General features: G+C 41.5%; 1 protein-coding gene across 1 annotated transcript in view; it reads left to right on the top strand.

Moving 5' to 3' along the window:
- The window catches only part of LOC103280248 (uncharacterized), a 48736-nt gene that overhangs the window by 17160 nt on the left and 6843 nt on the right, over positions 1-24733 (top strand). Inside the window, exons 4-5 of the mRNA XM_062968798.1 lie at positions 370-433; positions 24026-24723. Coding sequence (XP_062824868.1) covers positions 370-433; positions 24026-24723 — 762 coding nt within the window. The remainder of the gene's footprint in view (positions 1-369; positions 434-24025; positions 24724-24733) is intronic.

Genomic DNA, 24733 nt, shown 5'->3' with positions numbered 1-24733 from the left:
ATATAATCCGTATTTAAAAATGGTAGAAGCTGTAGTTTGGTCTCAGCACAATTTCGCAAAGAAGGCTTATGTACTTTGTAAAACTATAACTCCCAGGGTCCCTTTGCATTAATCCGTGGCAGATAAAGTGGTGTCAAATTGCATTAATTTGCAGCGTATTTTTAGCTCACCAATCTATTCTTGTGTTTTAAGTGCAATGACGTATAATTTAAAATGCGCCAATAAATGAAGCCTTGATCTGTTTGGGTCCAAAGAGAGTTTTTAAAGACTTCACCTCAACTAAATGGTTTGCCATAATCCTTGATTTGCAGTTGAGTCCCTGAAAAGCAAAACTTTGGTCTTCAGTATCTTTTGGTTTTATTTACCTAGGCCAAATTGGAAGAGGAACCGAGTCCGGAGAGAAAGCCTTTGGAAGATGAAAACACTCACAAAGGTAAGACACCGTCCATACATTTGAAGTGCTTTGGATGCTTACAGTTTGTCGTATGTAAGCGAAAAGTGCAACAAAATCATCATTGAACAACAATAACCTTTCACTCTTGCTTCCCATTTTTCCCAACTTCTTTTACAATGAAGCAATAGATTTAAATTGCAGGAAAAGAGATTCTACCTAAATATTAGGGAGAACTTTTTTTCCCCAAATAATTTTTATTAAACACTAGCTTGGGTATCCGGCGATGCGCGGGTTATTTGAAAAAGTCATTATTTGTCTTTGATTGTTAGGTATTCTCAGTTTGGAGTGGGTGAATTACAATTCCCAGAATCCTGGGTCAATCCTCCCCAAACCCTGCCAGTATTCAAAGTTGGCCATTGTGGGTCTGTGTACCAAGTGTAGTCCAGATCTGTCATTGGCTGGTCATCGCCCGGCTGCAGTGCTCGCTGGATGAGGGTGAACTACTACAACTCCCAGATTCCCAGGGCAATTGTCCCGAAACATCTGTCAGTATCCACAGCAGGCAATGTTGAGTCTGTGTGCCAAGTTTGGTCCAGATCCATGGTTGGCTGGGTTCAATGCTCTTTGGATGCAGGTGAACTACAACTCTCAAAATCAAGGCCCATTCCCACAAACCCCTGCAGTATGTTCAATTGGTCATGAGACTTCTCTGTGCAAAGTTTGGTCCCGGTCCATTGTCGGTGGGGGTCACTGTTTCTCTGGATGCAGGTGAACTATAACTCCCTTTCCCCCAAACTTGTCCAATATGTTCTGTTGGTCATGGGGGCTCTGTGTGCCAAGTTTGGTCCTGGTCCATCATCGGTGGGGTTCGGAGTGCTCATTCATTGTAGGTGAACTATAAATCCCAGCACCTACTCCTCCCAAATGTCCTGGCCAATTCCCCTCCAAACTCACCAGTATTCAAATCTGGGCATATTGGGTATGTATGGCAAGTTTGGTCCAGAGCCATCATTGTTTGGGTTCTGGGTGTAGGTGAACTACAACTCCTCTATATTCCCCAGTAGGAGTCACAGTGCTCTGATTTGATGCAGGATGAACTACAACTTCCACCATGTGGAGTCAGTCCTCCAAACTCCTCCAGAAAATGTAGTTGCTGCTCATTTGTGCTGTGTTTGTTCTGCAGACAGATTTGAAAGGGAAGGGTAGTGGGCGGGGTCATGCAAATTTCACAGCAATGGAGAACCCTGGGATGCCTGCCTGTGATGGAGGAAAAAGCAAAATCTAGGAGGAAAGGGTCCCCAAATGAAAGCATTCCTTGGGTGGTGGACCATAGTGTTTGGGGAGGACATTGGCAGGGGTTGGGCTACATGTTCATGGCACTCGCTGTAACTGCAATGTCATTGGAAAAGAGTGACTTGCTGGCTCCTCAGCACTGGGAACTATAGCCTGTTTGTGGAGGCCAGAGGCTGTCTGGGTGAGCAGACACCTGTGCCACATACACACACATGGGTTTTCACTTTTATTATGGATATAGATAGATATAGATATAGAAGATATAGATATATAGATATAGATAGATATAGATAATAGATATAGATATAGACTAGCTTGGGTATCCGGCATTGCCCTGGTAATTTGAAAAAGTCACAAAGTTTTAATTGTACAAAATGCATAAGATTGTGGGTTAACTACAACTCACATCATGCTAGGTTAACTCCGAGAAACTCCATCAGTACTTAAAGTTTGTTATGTTGGGCACCTTGTACATGCAATGAGTAGGCCAACCAGGGAAATCTGCTGGACCATTTGGGTTGAAATTGTAGGTCCTTATCCTTATGTCCTTATCCACAGGACATACATATCCTGGCAACGGAGTCCGTGGATTTGCACTAATTGAGCTTTCACTTGGTCATCAGAAACAGTCTTGTTCATATAAAGCCCATTGACACAGCTTCCAGTTTAAAAAAACTGTCTTCTCTTTGCTCCTGTTCCATGGCTTCTTTGGCCGGTCTTGGATTAGATCAGTGGTTCTTAATCTGGGGTCCCCAGATGTTTTTGACCTACAACTCCCAGAAATCCCAGCCTGTTTACCAGCTGTTAGGATTTCTGGGAGTTGAAGACCAAAAACATCTGGGGACCCACAGGTTGAGAACCACTGGATTACATGAACCAGTGGCAGACACCTCTGTTTCCACAGTTTCCACCTGCAATCCAGATCAAATTCCCCCGTCTTGTCCTGTCCCATCTAGGGCCGGCTCAAGGTAATTTTCAAGTGTAGGCGAACAGAATTTTGCCTCCCCCCCAAACCAATCACTGAAAAATAAAAGTGTTGGATGAGCAAAAATGTTGGATAATAAGGAGGGATTAAGGAGAAGCCTAAATAAAGAACAACACTCTGAAAACAGGGGAAATTCAGACAGGAAACGATCAGGGCCAGCTAACATCTCCCAACCAAGGATGCCCCCAGGGAGGAAGCAGCCAGGCTTTTAATCTGCAAGGCCATTAAATGCTAATCAAGCTGGCCAATTGCAACATTCACACTAGCCTCAAACAGACAAGAGCTCTTTCTCCCACCCTGGACTTTCCACAGATATATAAACCCCACTTACCTAGCTTCCAACAGACCTCAGAACCTCTGAGGATGCCTGCCATAGATGTGGGTGAAACGTCAGGAGAGAATGCTTCTGGAACATGGCCAGACAGCCCAGAGACCTGGCCTCAAGGAAGGCGTAGCGACGGATGGCACCACGGGCAACTGCCTAGTTTGCCTCGCGGTTGAACCGCCCCAGGTCCCATCCCATCCCATGCCTTAGGCTTTGCCTGCTGGCGACCAAATGTTGGAAGCTTTCACTATGTCAGCTAGTGTTGCTATTGCAATGTAAATTGGTAGAAAAGTAGGTAATGATAGTGTGACTAATTTGGTTGAGATAGTGCTTGTAGTTTCCAATTTTTGCTTCTCATAGACTTGGCAGCAGGATTTGGTTAACGAGTTAAAATCCATGAGTAAACCAGGTTGTTGTTGTATTTTTAACCTGAAAAATTTTGGACCCCTCGGCCACTCCCTTGGCTACGGGCTTGCTCCTTCCCATGCTGAACACAGGTCACGTGAAGGGGCCTGACCCCTTGATCCTCGCGCTGCTGTCAAGCAGTCAGTAATCCCAGCTGGTGCCCAGGCTTGGGCCAAAGGGTCAAGGTTTACCATCCTTGCCCGGCTGGTCGCTTGGCAGGATGCAGCCCCCCCCCCCCCCCCCCGCACTCCACTTGCCGGCCTGATAATCCCATGTAATCCCTTTAGAAAGGCACTGCAAATGTTCAGCTCTGCTCTGACTTCTCGTTGCCTTTCACTGTAATTGGAACCTCCTCCTAATGAACCCTGGCGCAAGGGGCACGGGGTGGCTTTTGAGTTGCAATGATTCACCTCTTAAGGTGCATCCACACTGTCGAATTAATGCAGTTTGGCACTGCTTGAACTGCCATGGCTCCATGCTATGGAATCCTGGGAGTTGTAGTTTGGTGAGGCACCGGCACTCCAAGGATTTTGTAAGGTCTCCTTAGGTCAGTGATGGCCAACCTATGACACGCGTGTCAGCACTAACACGCCTAGCCATTTTTGCTGCCACATGCAGATTGATTGGATGACTAATGTCTTTTGTGGCCAAATTTGGTGTGATTTGGTCCCGTGGTTTTGTTGCTTACTCCATGGGAATTATGCACATTACATATATATATATATATATATATATATATATATATATATATATATATATACAGTAGAGTCTCACTTATCCAACATAAACGGGCTGGCAGAACGTTAGATAAGCGAATATGTTGGATAATAAGGAGAGATTAAGGAAAAGCCTATTAAACATCAAATTAGGTTATGATTTTACAAATTAAGCACCAAAACATCATGTTATACAACAAATATGACAGAAAAAGTAGTTCAATACACAGTAATGCTATGTAGTAATTACTGTATTTACGAATTTAGCACCAAAATATCACGATGTATTGAAAACATTGACTACAAAACTGCGTTGGATAATCCAGAACGTTGGATAAGTGAGACTCTACTGTATATATAATCATTCTATTATTATTATATTATTATTGTATATTATCATATTATTACTATTATATTATTATTCATTATTCATGACTACATTGAAATTACAATAGAGCGAAATCAGCGTGGAAACTGCAAGAGGTACCATAGATTGTTGTACATGGCAATAATGGTAGTAAATAGTTTTTATATTAAAAACAGTTATATATTACAATTACAAACAGTTATATATTACAATTATATATTTTCGTTATTTAAACTATATATATTGTGAAATTATGGTTTTTTTCTCAAAGCGACACACCACCCAAGTCTTGCTAGGTCTTTTGGTGAATTTTGACACACCAAGCGCAAAAGGTTGCCCATCATTGCCTTAGGCGAAGGTTGTTTTGCCAGCTTTGCCCTTTCCTTCCTCTGAAATATAGCCCGGGACTCGAAAGGACACCAGAAGCGAAGTCGGTGTTTGCACCGCAATTACAAAACCCAAAGTTGCTGGTTTAAATCTGCAGATCCTCCTGAATCTGCATGTCCTAATCTTATTGTTTTTACACAGATGTAATCTCGCGGATCTACTGAGTTTGCAGAGCCTAATCTGTTTGAGACAGGCAGTTTGTAATCTTCCTTGCTCACTCTTCGACGTTGCAGTCGACAGAAGCAACTAGGAGATTAAAAGAGTGCATCTACACTGTAGAATTAATGCAGTTTGGCACCACTTTAACTGTAGTGGCTCAATGCTTGGGATTCTGGGAGTTGTTGTTTGTGAAGGCACCAACACTCTTTGGCAGAGAGTTTAAATATCTTTTCAAACTACAACTTCCATGCTGCTATCGTATGATGATGATGATGATGATTTATTAGAGCTCTCTGGCAGAGGATTCTAAGAACGTTACAAAACTATAAACACCTGTAGTCATGGCACTTAAAATGGCATCAAAATGCCATACTTAAGATTTGGGTCCAGGGTCAAACCCAACATCTATGAATGCTCTAGTTCAGAGGGGTCAAAGCACGAAGTTTACCATGCTTGCCTTCTAAGGGCCAATGGACAGAGAATCCACAAATGCTATAATTTATATACATAGTGGTCAGTGCTCTTTAAGTTGTACTCAGTTTGGTTCCCCAAATGTTATTGAAGCACAGGTCTGATCTCTTTTGATTACACAATGTTCCTGGGTTATAAATGTCATTTCCTAATTGGGTCTATCATAAAAAACATGGAAAGGGTTTCTTAAACTTCAGAAACTTTGTTTCTACGGGAGGGACATCTTGCTATAGCACATTTTCTTATGAGTTTTCAATGAATATCTCATTGAGTCTCAGCTGATTCAACCTAGTTTGTGGCACAAAAGCAAAGTTTCTGGAGTATAACGACTACTTTCAAAGTAAGGATTGCACAATTAAACAGGAATAACACTTTCAAACTAGGAGCAGAAAACTTTTCAAATTTTGTTTACCTAGAGTTATCCACCACGCAGATTGTGTATAATGGGAATTGCACTCCAACAGCCCGTGTGGCTTGAGGTTCAGGAAGGATCACCTATATAATCCAATGCTTCCTTTTTACAAGTTTCAGGCGCCAAGTTGAAACACACTTGTTTGGCTGCAGCTTTGAAGAACAGGATGTCTCCTTATCTCCGGGCCAGTTGAAAGTTGCTTTATTGATTTATTGCGGCTCCCATTGTTTTTGTGACCTTTATCGTTCTCTTTGGTTTTATGGCCCTTTACTTGTGTGGAACACCTTAGAAAAATGATTTTATTTCCAAAGTTAGGACACAGAAATAGGCTAGTAAGTGTAAGAGTGAAGAATTGAAGTATACTTCCAGCAAAAGCTGGGGAAGTTACTTTTTTAGGGTGGAATATAACTTCCAAAAAGGTTTATTGATGTTGGGAAGTTGGGGTTGAATAAAATCAATATTATTGAATAGATGTGCCATAATCACAGCCAAGCACTACAACATGTTTACTGGAATTACTCCTGAGTAAATAGGTAGAACTTTGAGTCCTTTTTGGGGAGATAAAATGGGGTACTGTATTATTATTATTATTATTATTATTATTATTATTATTATTATTATTATTATTATTATTATACATCACACAGTCCTAAACACTTGGGAAGTTTTCAACTTGTAATTCTGTGATACGAAATCCAGCATATAGATCTCGTTTGCTGTGTCATACTGTGTATTTGTGTCAATAATAATAATAATAATAATAATAATAATAATAATAATAATAATAGGTAGAACTTTGAGTCCTTTTTGGGAAGATAAAATGGGGTATTATTATTATTATTATTGACACAACAACGTTGTATGACACAGCAAACAAGATAGACATGCTGGATTTCGTTTCACAAAACCACAAGTCGAACACTTCCCAAGTGTCTAGGACTGTGTGATGTATTTTCGGATGATGCGTGCAGATCCCAGCAGGGTGGCCTTTTGCAGTTGGCAGATCGTAATTTTGTCAATGTCTATTGTTTCCAAATGCCGGCTGAGATCTTTTGGCATGGCACCCAGTGTGCCATTATTATTATTATTATTATTATTATTATTATTATTATTATACATCACACAGTCCTAAACACTTGGGAAGTTTTTGACTTCTGATTCTGTGATACGAAATCCAGCATATAGATCTTGTTTGCTGTGTCATACTGTGTCTTTGTGTTAATAATAATAATAATAATAATAATAATAATAATAATAATACCAATAATAATAGGTTCACAGTCTTGGTCAGCTCATTGTAGCATCCTATGGTGCATCTACACTGTAGAATTAATGCAGTTTGGCACATGTTTAAACACAAGTGTGTTTCAACTTGGCGCCTGAAACTTGTAAAAAGGAAGCACTGGATTATATAGGTGATCCTTCCTGAACCTCAAGCCACACAGGCTGTTGGAGTGCAATTCCCATTATACACAGTCTGCGTGGTGGATAACTCTAGGTAAACAAAATTTGGAAAGTTTTCTGCTCCTAGTTTGAAAGTGTTATTCCTGTTGAATTGTGCGGTCCTTACTTTGAAAGTAGTCGTTATACTCCAGAAACTTTGCTTTTGTGCCACAAACTAAGTTGAGACTCAATGAGATATTCATTGAAAACTTATAGAAAAATATTCTGCAGGATGTCCCTCCTACAGAAACAAAGTTTCTGAAATTTAAGAAACCTTTTCCATGTTTTTATGATAGACCCAATTAGGAAATAACATTTGTAACCCAGGAACATTGTGTAATCCAAAGAGATCGGACCTGTCTTTCAATAACATCTGGGGAACTAAACTGAGTACAAATTAAAGAGCACTGACCACTATGTATATAAATTATAGTATTTGTGGATTCTCTACCCATTGGCAAACATAAGGCTCTTGATGAAAATTTATTTATTTATTTCCAATATTTATATCGCGCCCTTCTCACCCGAAGGGACTCAGGGCGGCTTACAACACTGGCACAATTCGATGCCTATACAAAATCAATCAAACAATACATAAGATCAGTTAAAACTATTAAAAACAATATAAAATTACAATATATAAATTTAAAAATACGTATGCTCAGATCTGTTCGTCCAAAAACTTGGTGCTTTGACCCCTCTGAACTAGAGCATTCATAGATGTTGGGTTTGATCCTGGACCCAAATCTTAAGTGAGTCCCGGTATAGCATTTTGATGCCATTTTAAGTGCCGTGACTACAGGTGTTTATAGTTTTGTGATGTTCTTAGAATCCTCCGCCAGAGAGCTCTAATAATAATAATAATAATCATCATCATCATCATCATTACCATCACCTTTATTTATATTCCGCTTTATCTACCTGGAGGGACTCGGAATGGATTACGACACACATAGAGGCAAACATTCAGTGCCTTTTTACACAACGGACAATGACATACAATACACAAACAAAGGTAAAGGCTTCCCCCTTTACATCTCCAGCATCTGGAGGCACTGCTCAACTTCCGGCCGTGGGGAGGTGATCTTGTTCCATTATCCATGCCGAGGAGCCTGCTATCTGTAGACATCTTCAATCTTTTTCGCCGGCATGTCTTCATGGGGCGCCCTTTTATCTTCCCGCTAAGGCGGTACCTATTGATCTACTCGCATTGCATGCTTTCGAACTTCTGGGTTGGCAGTTCAAATCCACAATACAGGGTGAGCTCCTGTCTGTCAGCCCTAGTTCCTGCCAACCTAGCAGTTCGAAAACATGCAAATGTGAGTAGATAAATAAGTACTGCTTGGGCGGGAAAAGGCAAAGAGTCCAAGCAGTCTTGCCGGCCACATAATCAAGAGGTGACAATGCAGAAAATGGAGAAAAAGCACCTCCCAGAGCCAGAGATGAGCACCGTCTCCATAAGCTTGAAAGGAGAAGCCTTGCCTTTGTGTGTGTTTGTGTGTCTCGTGTGATTGTAAAGGCACTGAATGTTTGCCTATTTATGTAAATGCTGTAATCCGTTCTGAGTCTCCTATGAGAGAAGGAAGGAATATAAATAAAGTGTATTATTATTATTATTATTATTATTATTATTATTATTATTATTATTATTATTATATGACACAGCAAACAAGATAGACATGCTGGATTTCATATGACAAAATCACAAGTCGAACACTATTATTATTATTATTATTATTATTATTATTATTATTATTATTATTATTATTATTATTATTAGGGCTGATAGTCTGGAGATCACACTCTCTGCCTTAGAAAACACCGTGATAGGTTTCCCCTTAGGATCTATAAAAGTCCAAAATGACTTGAAGGCACACAACAGCAACAAGACATGGCTACATGTTGCAAGCCGTGTAACATCACGGTGCCGTAATTGTGTCATTTGAAAACAGCAGCATGTTTCCTCTCTCCTGCTATGAGCCACATCTGGAATTGCAATTGGCTTACTTTGCTTTGAGAGGCGTTGCACTCTTTGGCTCAAGGTTGGGCAAACGGCAGCCAACTCTCTGCCTGTGGTGTCTGACAAATAGCAAAAAGCAAGTCTGCTTTCGAGTTCGATAGATGAGTAATTTTGATGTTTTAATAATGTTAAAAAGCGCAGAGGAGGATAGAGTAACTACCCAACATTGATTTGCTTTCGTGATGCATAACGAACATGCTATTCAACATTGGACTAGATCTCAAACTAAAATAGAGCCACTGAATTCATTGTTGGCACAATGCAATTCCAGGCTGCATTGGTAGAAGTCGAGTGTCAATCAAGGAAAAGTCTATTCTTCTTTTATTTATTTATTTACAGCAATTATACCCTGATGTTCTCACCCCGAAGGGGACTCAGAACAGCTTACAGAACACATATACTTCAAACATTCAATGCCGATCATACAATTAACAAGGATAGACAATACACAAACAGAGGTAAAGGCAGTTTTTCCCATCTTATTTCCGGCATCTTGGATGCTGTGTTCGATTCCATCCGTGGAGAGGTGCTGTTGCTCCATATTCCATGCCGAGGAGCTTCCTCCCGATCTATGTCCTTAAGGGCGCCTTTATTACCTCCCCGCTAAATGCGGTACCTACTTATCTACTCGCATTTCTGCTTTCAACCTGCTAGATGGGCAGGTGAGCTGGGGTTAATGGCGGGTGCTCACCCTGATACAGGTTCGAACTGCCAACCTTTCAATCAGCAGGATCTTCTGCAGCACAGTGGTTTAGCCTGTTTTGCTAAGCTCAGCTTTGGGTAGGCTTCACCTGGAATAATAACCCTGTGTCCAGTTCTGAGTCCACAATTCAAGAAGGAGATGAACAAGATGGAAAGTGTCCAAAGAAAGGCCACAAAATAGTCCGGAAACCATGAATCGCTCTGAGAAGTGATTTAGGGAGCTGTATATTTTGTACAATGATATGACATTAGGGGTTGCGCAATAGCGATTAGAACAATGATGGGCAACCTTTTGCATTTTGTGTGTTAAAATTCACCAAAAAACCTAGCATGACTTGGGTGGTGTGTCACTTCGAGAAAAAAACCCATAATTTCACAATATGTATAGTTTAAATAACAAAAATATATAAAGGTAATATATAACTGTATTTAATAAATCAAAAACTATTTACTACCATTATTTCCATGTACAACAATCTATGGTACCTCTTGCAGTTTCCACGCTGATTTCTCTCTATTGTAGTTTCAATGTAATCATGAATAATGAATAATATAATAATAATATAATAGTAATAATATAATAATATACTACAATAATAATATAATAATGATAGAATGATTTTATATGTGTGTGTGTGTGTGTGTGTGTGTGTGTGTGTGTGTAATGTGCATAATTCCCATGGAGTAAACAACAAAACCACTGGACCAAATCACACCAAATTTGGCCACAAAAGACATAGTCATCCAATCAATCTGCATGCGGCAGTGTGTCAGCAAAAATGGCTAGGCGTGCAGGGCTGACACGCGTGTCATAGGTTGGCCATCACTGGATTAGAATGTGGAAGGATAGCTGCTTTCTTTAGTTTTTTTCCGTGTCAGGAGTGACTTGAGAAACTACAAGTCGCTTCTGGCGTGAGAGAATTGGCCATCTGCAAGGACGTTGCCCAGGGGATGTTTTGATGTTTTACCATCCTTGTGGGAGGCTTCTCTCATGTCCACGCATGGAGCTGGAGCTGATAGAGGGAGCTCATCCGTGCCCTCTCCAGGTTGGATTCGAACCTGGCAGTCTTCAGGTCAGCAATCCAACCTTCAAGTCACAAGGCTTTAACCCACTACACCATCGGGGGCTCCACTTTGTTTAGTAATTGTACGTATATAATGTGATTTGGGATGGCATTTAATTTCGATGCACGATGTACCATGACTATAACGTTATTCTATTTTATTCTATACTAGTTGTACCCAGCCACCCGTTGCTGTGACCAGTCTGGTTCAATGGGAAAGAAAGAATAGAGAGCAGTGTTAGTTTCCTGCTGGGAGAGGTCATAGGCCCCTCAGTGCCTCTTCCTCCCTGTTATTGAAAACCTGGCTACCAGTATTTCATAAATGAAGAACACTACTCAGAAAACAGAAAAATCCCAGACATGAAACAATCAGGGCCAGCTAACACCTCCCAACAAAGGATCCCCTCAGGCAGGAAGAAGCCAGACTTTGAAGCTGCAAGGCTATTCAATGCTAATCAAGCTGACCAATAACAACATTCACACTAGGCTCAAGTAGAAAAGAGTTCTTTCTTCTACTCTTCTATATATATTTTTTCGTGTCCGGAGCAACTCCGGTGAGTTGCTTCTGGAGTGAGAGAATTGGCTGTCTGCAAGGACGTTGCCCAGGGGACGCCCGGATGTTTTGATGTTTTACCATCCTTGTGGGAGGCTTCTCTCATGTCCCCACATGGAGCTGGAGCTGAAAGAGGGAGCTCATCCGCTCTCTCCCCGGGTGGGATTTGAACCTGGCAGCCTTCAGGTCAGCAACCCAACCTTCAAGTCACATGGCTTTTATCCCCTAGGCCACCAGAGGCTCCACTCTTCTATATAAAGAGAAGCCTCCCACAGGATGGTAAAACATCCGGGTCTCCCCTGGGCAACATCCTTGCTGACGGCCAGTTCTCTCACACCAGAAGCGGTTTGAGTTTCTGAAGTCACTCCTGACATCCTTTCAGTGGCTAGGCCTCAGAACCTCGGATTCCTTGCGGCCCTACCCATGCCGGTTGCTAAAGCATGGAGATTGCTTGGCTGTTGTTTGTGCAGTTGTTAAGGGGAGGGACCATCTATTATGATGTTTGCTAAGGGAGGAGGGGAGTTTTATTTATTTCGTGTCAAAAGCATTTCACGACAAATACATTTCAAAATGATGGGGGGAAAAGGAAAATCACAAGCAACTAAATAGTTTTGGACCAAAAGCGGGCAACAGCAACCGCATTGTCCGTAGCTTTAAACAACTCCTCCTCCGTGCATGAGGCAGGACATTGTGGGCAAGCATACATATGAGGAGTTGTTTGTTCTGCTCCACAGTCACACAAGGTGGAAGATTCCTCCAGGTAGTGCCATCTTGCCAGATTGTCTTTGGATCTGCCCACTCCGCTTCTCAGTCTGTTTAGGGACTTCCAAGTTGCCCATTCCTGGTTTGCCCCTGGAGGAAGACCCTCTTGGGGGGCCATCCAGTTAGAATTGCCAGGTTTAGCTGCCCAGAGAGACACCCTTGCTGTTGCTGGAGGAACATCAAGAGGAGTGGTGGTTCTCATGAAGCCCTTCCTTGATTTGAGTCTGGTGGGAGGAGGCTGATAGTCATGCAGTGGGTGGCTTTCGCAATGTTCGACCTTTTTTCTCTCACCATTAGCAGCGACTTCCCGTCGCACGTCAGGAGGGGCAATGCCAGCTAACTTGTAGGAGGGGAGTGCTTGGTCATTACTAAGGGGAGGAGCCATCTGTTAGGATGGTAGCTAAGGGAGGAGGAGTCTGATTGGTCGTTGCTTTGGAGTTTGCTTTTACCTTTCTCAGGTGAGTCAGGTTTGTGGCGGTAGGCTTGAAACACATCCAAATTTCATAGCAATTGGTGGAAATCAGGCATGGGCAAACTTGGGCCCTCCAGGTGTTTTGGACTTCAACTCCCACAATTCCTAACCGCCGGTAGGCGGTTAGGAATTGTGGGAGTTGGAGTCCAAAACACCTGGAAGGGCCCAAGTTTGCCCATGCCTGGTGTAGATGCACTCTTTGCCATTGAAAGGCCTTCTATAATGTTGGGTCTTAAAACATCTTATCACTCCTCCTCTCTTTGATCGGCTTTCTGTGTCTCTCGGTGAGAAAGGATGCTTTCCTACTGAGTTAATGGCTCTTTTTTCATAGAGGAGGAACAGACCCCCGATGTGGCTTTTCTCCCTGTTGACCGTAAGGCGATTGGACTCTCTTTAACGTGGATTATCTGACAGATGGAGATGCTGGGCTTAAGGAGGACATCTGCGGGATCCCAGCTCTTCCGTGGCAAGAAGGGGGAGAAGGGAAAGGAGCCCCCCGCGGAACAGGGAAAGGGATTTCCTCTCCCCTGTTTGGCTGTATCCGCTCGTCCCTGCTCCTTTGTGGATAATAATCTCCATCCCTGAAACCACAGATAGAACGAAGAACTGATCTTAATGCCTCTGCAGGCAACGGGATGCTACAAATGGAGATGAAGATATCACAGTAAAGCCACCCCGGATAAGACCAAAGCCTGTGTTTTCTTCATCTAGTCATAGAATCATCAGATTAGAAAGAGATCCCAGGGTCAGCCAGTCCAGCCATGTAGGAATCTCATAAGCACTCCTGACAGATGGCCATCCAGCCCCTGTTTAAAGACCTCCAGAGAAGTAGACTCCGATATTATTTTATTTATTTATTTACAGCATTTATATTCCGCCCTTCTTTCTCACCCCGAAGGGGACTCAGGGTGGATCACATTACACATATAGGCAAACATTCAATGCCTTTTTAACATAAGACAAAGACAAGACAAACATAGGCTCCGAGTGGGCCTCGAACTCATGACCTCCTGGTCAGCGTGATTCATTGCAGCTGGTTGCAGCTGGCTTGCTCTCCCACCTGCGCCACAGCCCGATACCATCCATTGTGTCTTGGGTGTATACGTCTTGAAAGTTCATAGAATTGGAAAACACCCCCAAAGGCCATCCAGTCCAACCCCCTTTATCCACATAAGAAGATACAATCAAAGCCCACCCAACAGATGGCCATCCAGCCTCAGTTTAAAGACCTCCAGAGAAGTAGACTCCAATACCATCCATTGTGTCTTGGGTGTATATGTCTTGAAAGTTCATAGATTTAGAAGGGACCCCCAAAGGCCATCCAGTCCAATCCCCTTTATCCACAGAGCAAGATATAATCAAAGCCCACCCAATAGATGGCCATCCAACCTCAGTTTAAAAGCTTCCAAAGAAGTAGACTCCGATACCATCCATTGTGTCTTGGGTGTAAGCGTCTTGAAAGTTCATAGAATTTGAAAACACCTCCAAAGGCCGTCCAGTTCAACCCCCTTTATCCACATAGGAAGATACAATCAAAGCCCTCCCAGCAGATGGCCACCCAGCCTCAGTTTAAAAGCCTCCAAAGAACGAGACTCCACCATCCATTGTGTCTTGGGTGTATACATCTTGAAAGTTCATAGATTTGGAAGGGACCTCCAAAGGCCATTCAGATCCAGCCCCCTTCCTCAATTCCCTCCTGACAGATGGCCATCCAGCCCTCCAGAGAAGGGGGCTCCATTCAGTGCCAATCACAGCATATTCCACTGTCAAACAGCTCTTACAGTCAAGATGTTCTTCCCAGTATTCAGTGGAATCTCTTTTCCTGCAGCCTAAATCCATGGCTTGTCTCCAAAACAACAATAACAACAACAACAACAACAACAACAACAACAACAACAACTTTATTCTTGTATCCCATCCCATCTCTCTGAGGGGACTCGTGGTGGCTTACATGGGGACCAAGCCCAGCAAAATAGAATAAAATACAACCACATAAAATACATTCCAATTACAACAAATTAATACATCACAACTATAAAATCACAACATCACACAATAAAAGTCTAGCCAGTAGCCAAGGGCGATACAATGGCAATTCAGTGTGTTTTATAGCCAAGCAGGTGTGATGACTCATGGGCCATGTAGTCCCGTTCCTAGCACTGTTGTGACAGATGAAGAGGAAAACTTAGGTTTCCCACCGTTTCAGCCAGAATTGGAGCTTTTTCAGCCAGAATTGGAGCCCTTGCACCTGCAGGAGATTTGCCTTCCAGAAGTCTGCCAAACAAGCCTTGAGCCGAAATCTCCCCCATTTTCTTGCCGTGATTATTATAAACAACAGAAAAGCACTCAGGAGGCTTCTCGCAGGAGCGCTAGGATTGCTGCCAGGCATTCAGCTGATTAAGCCTGCTTCCCATGGGAAACTTTAGGGAGTCATGCATCTGGACACAGAGAATGGCTTTCGGTTCTGGTTCCCCAGAGAATTGTTCTTTGGCGGGAAAACGAGACCCTATTTAGGTGTTTTGCCCACGTAGGAATCTTGCGGAGTCAATTCGTCAGCTTCGGGAGTAGGTTGTGTGTGGACTACGCTACTCCCGCGTCCAAGCCCTTGTTCCCGTTTCCAGCCTTGCCTTGCTTCCCAGGACCTTGTCTTGCTCCACGGACCTTGCCTTGCTTCCCGGACCTCGCCACGAATTTACCACGGATCCTGTTCTTGCTCCTCGTTTCTTGTTGCCTTGAATTAAGCCTAGTGTTCCAAGAATCAAGTTTATTTCCTAGCCTTGCTTAAGTTTCATGGACTAAAGGACCTTGTCATCTCCCCTCACTTTGCTTGGCAAAGTGAGTGTTTCGGTTACTGGATTACAACTTTGGACCTTAATATTTCATATTGGACATTGTTTCTTTGGACTAATTTTGACCTTTCCTGAAAGGTCTACTTCTGGACTATTTTCTACACTTGTTTTTATTAACTTTATATACTCCTACAATAAAGATATTAGATAGATTCTGGCCTCTGTGTATGGTTATTGGTGCTCTGCAGCCTGGGTCCTGACAGCAGGAACCTTTGAACCTCCTTATGGAGAGAAAAAGCAGGTTATAACAATAACAATAACAATAACAATAATAATAATAACAACCACCACCACCACCATCATCATCATCATCATCATTGTTTGCTGTATCATACTCTGTCTTTGTGTCAATAATAATAATAATAATAATAATAATAATAATAATAATAATAATAATAATAATAATAATACAGTTGGGCAATATCAAGCATGGGCATGTGAAAAATGTGGTCAGCAAAGAATATATCCAAAGAGTCAGAAAGATTTTGAAGAGCAAATTAAATGGCGGAAATATGATCAAGGCTCTCAACACCTGGGCCATACCCATCATGAGATACACTGCTGGAATTGTGAACTGGACACAAGCAGAGCTGGATGATCTGGACAGGAAGACAAGAAAATTGATGACAATCCACTCCTCGTTACACCTGCGTAGTGACGTCGACAGACTTGACCTGCCCAGAAAATCAGGAGGCAGAAAGAGGGCTTCTGCAAGTAAAATAATAATAATAATAATAATAATAATAATAATAATAATAATAATAATAATAATACCACCACCCTTGTCTTTGTCGTCGTAGTCCAAATACTCAAACCACTATGCCATGCTGACTTCCTATGCAGAAAGATTGGCAATAGAGAAAAGTTACTTTCCTTGTCCATGGAAGCACTTTTATACATTGCCCACTTTTATACATTTCTTCTAAACCCAAGCCGCAAAGTGATTGCATAACGTATCCATCAACATAATGACTGAGCAGGGGTTTAAACCCTGTGTCCCAAAGTCCTTGTATGCTACTCACATCTTTATATTATGCTGCTTTTTTGAGCTTTTCATAAATGAAAACCTGGACACATGTATCTAAATATCAAGAGTGTGGTCAAGGTGGCAAACACTAGTAACAAGGAAGATTATAGAAGCTAAGTGAGGTTGCATCCCTTTGCTTTTGCAAGGCTCTTCCCTCTCTTCTCCTTTCTGTTGTGTTAATTGAAAGCAAATTAGCTTTTCATTGCTTCCATTTGTAGCTTGAGGACAAAGGGGAAAGTGCCCGGGGGAGAGAGAAGCTGGGACGTTTTTAAAAGCAGCTAAAAAGTGGGACGGCAGAGAATTAATCAAGACCATTTCTTTCCAAATCAGGACTCTTGGAGGTGTGTGAACCAAGGCTGAATCCTGGTTTCACAGAGTTGCCTGCTGGTTGTGTAACATGGCCTTATCAGCGGAGTACAACGTTGCACAACTGAATGCACAACCAAATGTGCACGTACATTGGCACGCACGGTGCACGTGTCCAGCCATGTGCAATGCGCATTCTGCAATTACGCACAATGGGCAACTCTGCTTCTACAACAGCCAAGGGCAAACTTGGGCCCTCCCGGTGTTTTGGACTTCAATTCCCACCATTCCTAACAGCCTACTGGCTTGTCGAAGGCTTTCATGGCCGGGATCACAGCTTTGTTGTGTGTTTTCCAGGCTGTGTGGCCATGTTCCAGAAGTATTTTCTCCTGACGTTTTGCCTACATCTATGGCAGGCATCCTCAGAGGTTGTGAGGTATGGAGAAACTAAGCAAGGAAGGCTTATATATCTGTGGAAGGTCCAGGGTGGGAGAAAGAACTCTTGTCTGTTGGAGGCCAGTGTGAATGTTGTAATTAATCACATTGATTAGCATTAAATAGCCTTCCAAGCTTCACATCCTGGCCTGGGAGAATCTTATCTTGGTGCACCTTACCTAGTCTACTTTTACAACCTCTCCGTTTTAATCCATGTTTTTATTAGTTCTTGTCATTTGTTTTTATTGGCTAATGTTTAAATTTTTATAATTGTGCATGTTTTTTGTCTATTGTTGTGTTTTATATTGCTGTTGTTTTTATTCGGGCTTGGCCCCATGTAAGCCGCCCTGAGTCCCCTTTGGGGAGATAGAAGTGGGGTATAAAAATAAAATTATTATTATTATTATTATTATTATTATTATTATTATTATTATCTTATGAAATTTTTTAATTTTCATTTGTACGTGGTTCTTTTGTTACTTGATATCGTTCTATGTTTGTTTTGTTTTTGCCCAGGCTTTAGCCCCATGTAAGCCGCCCAGAGTCCCCCTGGGGAGAGGGAGGTGGGGTATAATAATAATAATAATAATAATAATAATAATAATAATAATGTTCAGAGTCATTAGCTGCCCCTGATTGACTCATGTCTGGAATTCTTCTGTTTTCAGAGTGTTGCTCCTTATTTACTGTTCTGATTTTGGAGTTTTTCAATACTGGTAGCCAGATTTTGTTCATTTTCATGGTTTCCTCCTTTCTGTTGAAGTTGTCCACATGCTTGTGAATTTCAATGGCTTCTCTGTGTCGTGTTAATGCTCTGCTGTTAATGCTCTGCTGCTGCAAAACTGACCACATTTTCCCCAGAGACTCCTGAACTCTTCCAACTGTAATTCAACACCAAGCTTCGGTCTGGCCAAGTGCAAGGCCTGCTAACAAACAGGGAGGTGAGCATCAGCAGATTCCCAGCAGCCGGCTGCCTGTGCAAACGGTGACGGCACACCCGGAGAGTCACAGCCAAGCCTAGGATTGGGATCAGTGTGTCTTGTCTGTTTGGGCACCCAAAGAGCCAGTCTCTGCCAATCCCAGTGACTCATTTGTGGTTTCCTTCTCGACAGCTCTGCTGAAAAGGCCGCCAGGTCATTCAAAGAGTTGGCAACGTGTCCAGTGTGTAGGGCAAGCGGATCTGGGTGCTGTGCATGGACATGACTTCCCCAACCTTGGCAACCAAGCAGGAAACTTCAGCATAGCTTACATTTACTTACCTTCTACTTACATCTCCCCTCCCAAAGAAGAAATAGGTTACATTCCAACATGCCCGAGCTGTGGTCGAGGAAACCGCAAAGAAAATCGGCAATAGTTGTGAAGGAAGTTTAAAGCATTGGAGAAGTTAGCTGCGTGGAGCTGGAGGGTTGTGACTGAACCTTGTTGGGGGTTGCAGATGTAAATAAGTAGAAGCTTTACCACTGTTTCTGAACCAAAATATACCCTGCAGTATAATAAAGTGTCACTCAGGTTTGTGTAATAAGTAACTGTAACTTTACTTCAGTTCAAAAGATCAAACAGGGCAACAATATATACAGCAGTCTCTCTGAATTCTTACAGAGAATAGAGGGAATAAACAGTCCTTTTAAGCAATAATACAGTAGAGTCTCACTTATCCAAGCTTCACTTATCCAAGGTTCTGTATTATCCAAGGCAGGCTGCCTTTTAGTAGTCACTAGCTGTGCCCGGCCACGCGTTGCTGTGGTGTTGTCTGGTGGTGTTGGTGAGAAATTGTTGAGGTAGTGGTGGTATTGAATGTCTGTTGTATGGTTGTCTTTATATTTAGTATGCACACTGAAGTGGATTATATGGCAGTGTGGAGTCAAGATAATCCAGTTCAAAGCAGATAATATAAGATTCTAAATGGGTTATATAGCTGTGTGGCAGGGCCTTGAGTCTACACTGCCATATAATCCAGTTAAAATCTGATAATCTGTGGAAGAAGCCTAAGTAAGGCCTAACTGTGCCTGTCCCCTGGGCTGAGTAGGTTGCTAGGAGACCAAGTGGGCAGAGCTTAGCCTTCAAACTGGCAGCAATTGGATAAAAACAATTATTCCTCTCCCTCTAATTAGGACTTTATTTTTCTTTTCTTTTTGTTGTATCAACCTAGAGCCATGAATGATGGGTTGTGTTGTCAAATTTCGAGGTTGGGGGACCTGTAGTTTTGTTGTTTTGTCCGCTGCCCTGATGCCATCACTCTTTTATATACAGTAGAGTCTCACTTATCCAAGCCTCGCTTATCCAAGCCTCTGGATAATCCAAGCCATTTTTGTAGTCAATGTTTTCAATATATCGTGATATTTTGCTGCTAAATTCATAAATACAGTAATTACAACATAACATTACTGCGTATTGATCTACTTTTTCTGTCCAATTTGTTGTATAACATGATGTTTTGGTGCTTAATTTGTAAAATCATAACCTAATTTGATGTTTAATAGGCTTTTCCTTAATCCCTCCTTATTATCCAAGATATTTGCTTATCCAAGCTTCTGCTGGCCCGTTTAGCTTGGATAAGTGAGACTCTACTGTATATAGATTGTTTTTGTAGTCAATGTTGCAATGTTTTGGTGCTAAATTTGTAATTCTATTGTATTCAATTCATATTCAATTCTATCTTTATTTGTAGTCCATTTGTTAGTAGCCAACGTTTTTGTGGTCTATGTTTTCAATACATTACAATGTTTTGGTGCTAAATTCGTAAATACAGCAATTACTACATAACATTACCCTGTATTGTACTGCTGTTTCTGTCGATTTGTTGTAAAACATGATGCTTTGGTGCTTAATTTGTAAAATCATAATGTAATTTTATGTTTAATAGGCTTTTTTCTTAATCCCTCCTTATTATCCAAGATTTTCGCTTATCCAATGTTCTGCCGGCCCATTTATCTTGGATAAGTGAGACTCTACTGTCATATAATTAAAAAAAAAAACCTTTATTTATACCCCGCCACCATCTCCCCAAGGGGACTCGGTGCGCCTTACATGGGGCAGAGCCCGGACAGCATAATCAGATAAAAACAACATATATACAATTCACAATATAACAAGATAAAAACAAAATACAATATGAAACAAAGGTATTATAATAGTTGATAATATCAGTCAACCATCAAATACAATTCGGTCGTATACATAAGTGGAGGAACTGAAACATCCATGCAAGAATACAATGATGAGAAAAAATGCATAGATAATAAAATAGGGACCTAATAAATACCAGATAATACTGTATAGAGTTAGCTATCTATCTAATGCTTGTCTCATCAAACAGTCTTTAAATATGCCTCATTTGTCTTAGAAATAATCAGGCTTCAGAGAGTTGGCAGCTATTTCTTTCCTGACTGTTTCCAGTCAGCACTCTCTTCACTCTCCGAGGTGAAAGTGGCCTGGGCTGTGGCGCAGGCGGGAGAGCAAGCCAGCTGCAACCAGCTGCAATGAATCACTCTGACCAGGAGGTCATGAGTTCGAGGCCCGCTCGGAGCCTATGTTTGTCTTATCTATGTTAAAAGGCATTGAATGTTTGCCTATATGTGTAATGTGATCCGCCCTGAGTCCCCTTCGGGGTGAGAAAGAAGGGCGGAATATAAATGCTGTAAATAAATAATAATAAATAATAAAACCATTTCTCTCAGCAGCAAGCCAGAGACAGTAGCCAATCAGAATGCTGGCTCCTGGCTGGCTCAGCCAATCAGCTGCCGACACATGCCTTTCCAGTCAACCCATTTACATCATGGTGCTTTTTTTTACAAATCCCCACAAAACCCTGCAATGCAAAATGTCGCATGTGAAATTATGCTATGTTTATGCTATGATGATGATGATGATGATGGTGATATAGATAGATAATAAATAATATTATGAGGTCAGACTGGATGGCCCTTGAGGCCTCTTTCAATTCGATGATGATGATGATGATGATGATGATGATATAGTCAGACTGGGTGGCCATTAACGGTCTCTTTGAGTTCTGCAATTCAGATAGTAATAGGGTTAATAATAATACACTTTATTTATATTCTGCCCTTCTCCCTGGACTCAGAGCGGATTACAGTATTTAAAATGGCCCTTGTGGTCTCTTTCAACTCGACGACGACGACAACAACAACAACACCAACACACACACACATATATAATATATATATTTGGACCAAACCAGTAAAGAGTGTGAGGAGTAAAAAGCTTTTCTCAATCCCTGTGGTCCAAGGCTAAGTTATTAGACATTGGTGCTTTTAGTTCTTTCAGTTTTTAATCTTTTGGAGGCTGGACCTGTTTGGCCGGTATTTTCACCAGATTTAACAAATGACAGCTCTGAGAGATTTTGTCGGAACCTGCTTTTTAGCTTAAATGTTTAGCAAAAAAGGAGTAAATATTATTATTACAAGCCCCAGCATTGCTCTACCTGCAATTGGATACCATGGCGTTAGGAAGAAAAGATTAGTTCTTTATCTCATGTTAAATATATAATTAGTTTGGATCCTGCTTTCTTTAAACGTGGCACGCAAACGGCACAGGTGAGAACAAAGTGCAACTCAAACACAATAATTAGAATTTTAAAAAGATATGTATATATTAACTGTCCTAATAAAGTTGACACTAATGGTATGGTATCATCTGCATATCTTTGCCGCTTTGAGTTTCCTTGTGGAGAGAAAAAGCAGCATATAAATAATAATAATAATAATAATATCTTGAATTGTTGATTTTTCTTCCTCCAGTTTTCATGCTTCCTTCCTAAAATTCAATCCTGCTTTGTGTATAATATTTTTTTCATATAAGGTTAAACAGATGGGGTGATAAAAAAAAATCCTTGCTCGATCCCTTGCCAATTGGAAACCATCAAATTTATCTATATTTTGTCTTAACACTAGATTCTTGTTCTGAGTAGAGGTTAAGAATCATGGTAATAAAATATTTTAACACATTCATTTCTTTAAGACGGATCCATAATTCCAGGAACCCAGCAATGTCATCACAGGGGTCCACGAAGGATTGAAGAAATGTTATTATTTTTTGCCCTTAAATCTGAATGAACGAACGAGTGAACACATGAAGGCATGCTGGAAAGAGAAATTGAACAAAATCTTAATTGTGTTGTCAAAGACTTTCATTGCTGGAATCACTAAGTTGCTGTGAGTTTTCAGGGCTGTATGGCCATGTTCCAGAAGCATTCTCTCCTGATGTTTCACCCACATCTATGGCAGGCATCCTCAGAGGTTGTGAGATGTGGGTGAAACGTAAGGAGAGAATGCTTCTGGAACATGGCCATACAGCCCGGAAATCTCACAACAACCCAAAATCTTAATTTCCTGTGCTTGTTTTGGAAAACTTTGTCCGTTTGAACACAGCCAAACAAGGAGTGCGTGTGTGAGCAGAAATGTAAAAACTTTTAATCAAATTTTAAGCAAAGTTAAGCCTTGTGAGTCCGCGGCCACAAAAGGTGTTGTCAGTGGTGAAGAAAAGGTTGAAAACCACTGATCTACAAAATCAAAGGCTTTGCTATAATCTATAAAGCACAGATTTTTCCCTGAAATTCTTTGGTGTGATTTTTATTTTCCAATGTAGTTGTAGATTTGCAGTGTGATCCTTAGTGCATCTTCCTTTCCTGAACCAAGCTTGAAATTTAGCATTTCTCGCAAATTCTTTGGTATGATCTATTTTCCAATGTAGACTTGCAATGTGATCCTTAGTGCCTCTTCCTTTCCTGAACCAATCTTGACATTTAGCATTTCTCGCAAATTCTTTGGGTATGATATATTTTCCAATGTAGTTGTAGATTTGCAATGTGATCATTAATGCCTCTTCCTTTCCTGAACCAATTTTGACATTTAGCATTTCTCGCAAATTCTTTGGTATGGTCTCATTTACAATGTAGTTGTAGATTTGCAATGTGATCCTTAGTGCCTCTTCCTTTCTTGAACCAAGCTTGACATTTAGCATTTCTTGCAAATTCTTTGGTATGATCTATTTTCCAATGTAGTTGTAGATTTGCAATGTGATCCTTAGTGCCTCTTCCTTTCCTGAACCACGCTTGACATTTAGCATTTCTCGCAAATTCTTTGGTATGATCTATTTTCCAATGTAGATGTAGATTTGCAATGTGATCCCTAATGCTGCTTCCTTTCCTGAACCAAGCTTGGACCTTTGGCATTTTTTGCATTGTATATTGTAAAATCCATTGTTGTTGAATGTTGACTCTCACTTTACTTGCATGGGACTTTACTGCAATGGTTATGTGATTAATACAATCCCTGGTGACCCTTCTCCTAAGTCTGCAACAAATGAGGATGTTAGGACTAAGAGAAAGACTTCCTTGTTGGATCTTAAGATGAGTTCATGTAGGGAAATAAGATTTTTTCTGTAGAATGAAGTTACAGCAATCCAAACCACATTGTTTGGTAGTATGAAAACCTGAAACTATTGTCTTCATCCTCAGGAAATTCCCTCTCATGTCACCAAGACGAGAGACAACTGAAGGTAGACGAAGCCACACCAGAACTTCAGCACGAAAACACGAATTCTCCCAAGGAGAGGCATGTTCTCATCACAAACCACCAAAGGACACAGATGTCCCCAAAACTTGAGGTGGACCGCTTGAGAGGGTCAGCTCCCCAAACATCCTGTCCTCCCAGCCCCATGACCCCAAACTCCATACTATTCAGGAAGCTCCCCATGACCCCAAAGGAGGTCCACATCTCCAGAACGGAGCCCCCGGCTCCAAATGTGGACAGCCAAATTTATGAAAGCATCCGGCTGAAGGAAAAAGACTTGCGCTCCAGAGATAGTTCCAGAAATAGCCCCAAATCTTCTAAAGGACAAGAATCCAAAGGATCCGGCAAGATGGATTTGAGGTCTACAGAGGTCAGTGATATGCTGGAACAACCGGATGAGCTTTCTGATCCGTATCGGGAAATATTGTCTGAGATGGAAGCTCCTCTCCATCCAGTTTTCGACGGAGAAAAGAGACTGAGTGCCTTGTATGCCAAAGTGTGCAAGAGGCCTCCAACATCTGCTCAGTCTCAGCCACTGAGACAAAGCAAAACCATGGAGGAAGAGGAGGAAATCCCACCACCCATCCCAGAAAAGCATTTTGAGGATTTCTACGAGAGTCTCGTCATAGAGTCGGAGGCACAGGTAAGATGAC

This window comes from Anolis carolinensis, chromosome 1, assembly GCF_035594765.1.
Source record: "Anolis carolinensis isolate JA03-04 chromosome 1, rAnoCar3.1.pri, whole genome shotgun sequence".
NCBI lineage: Eukaryota > Metazoa > Chordata > Lepidosauria > Squamata > Dactyloidae > Anolis > Anolis carolinensis.
The sequence above is the reverse complement of the archived record's forward strand: the minus strand, read 5'-3'. Positions and strand labels throughout refer to the sequence as shown.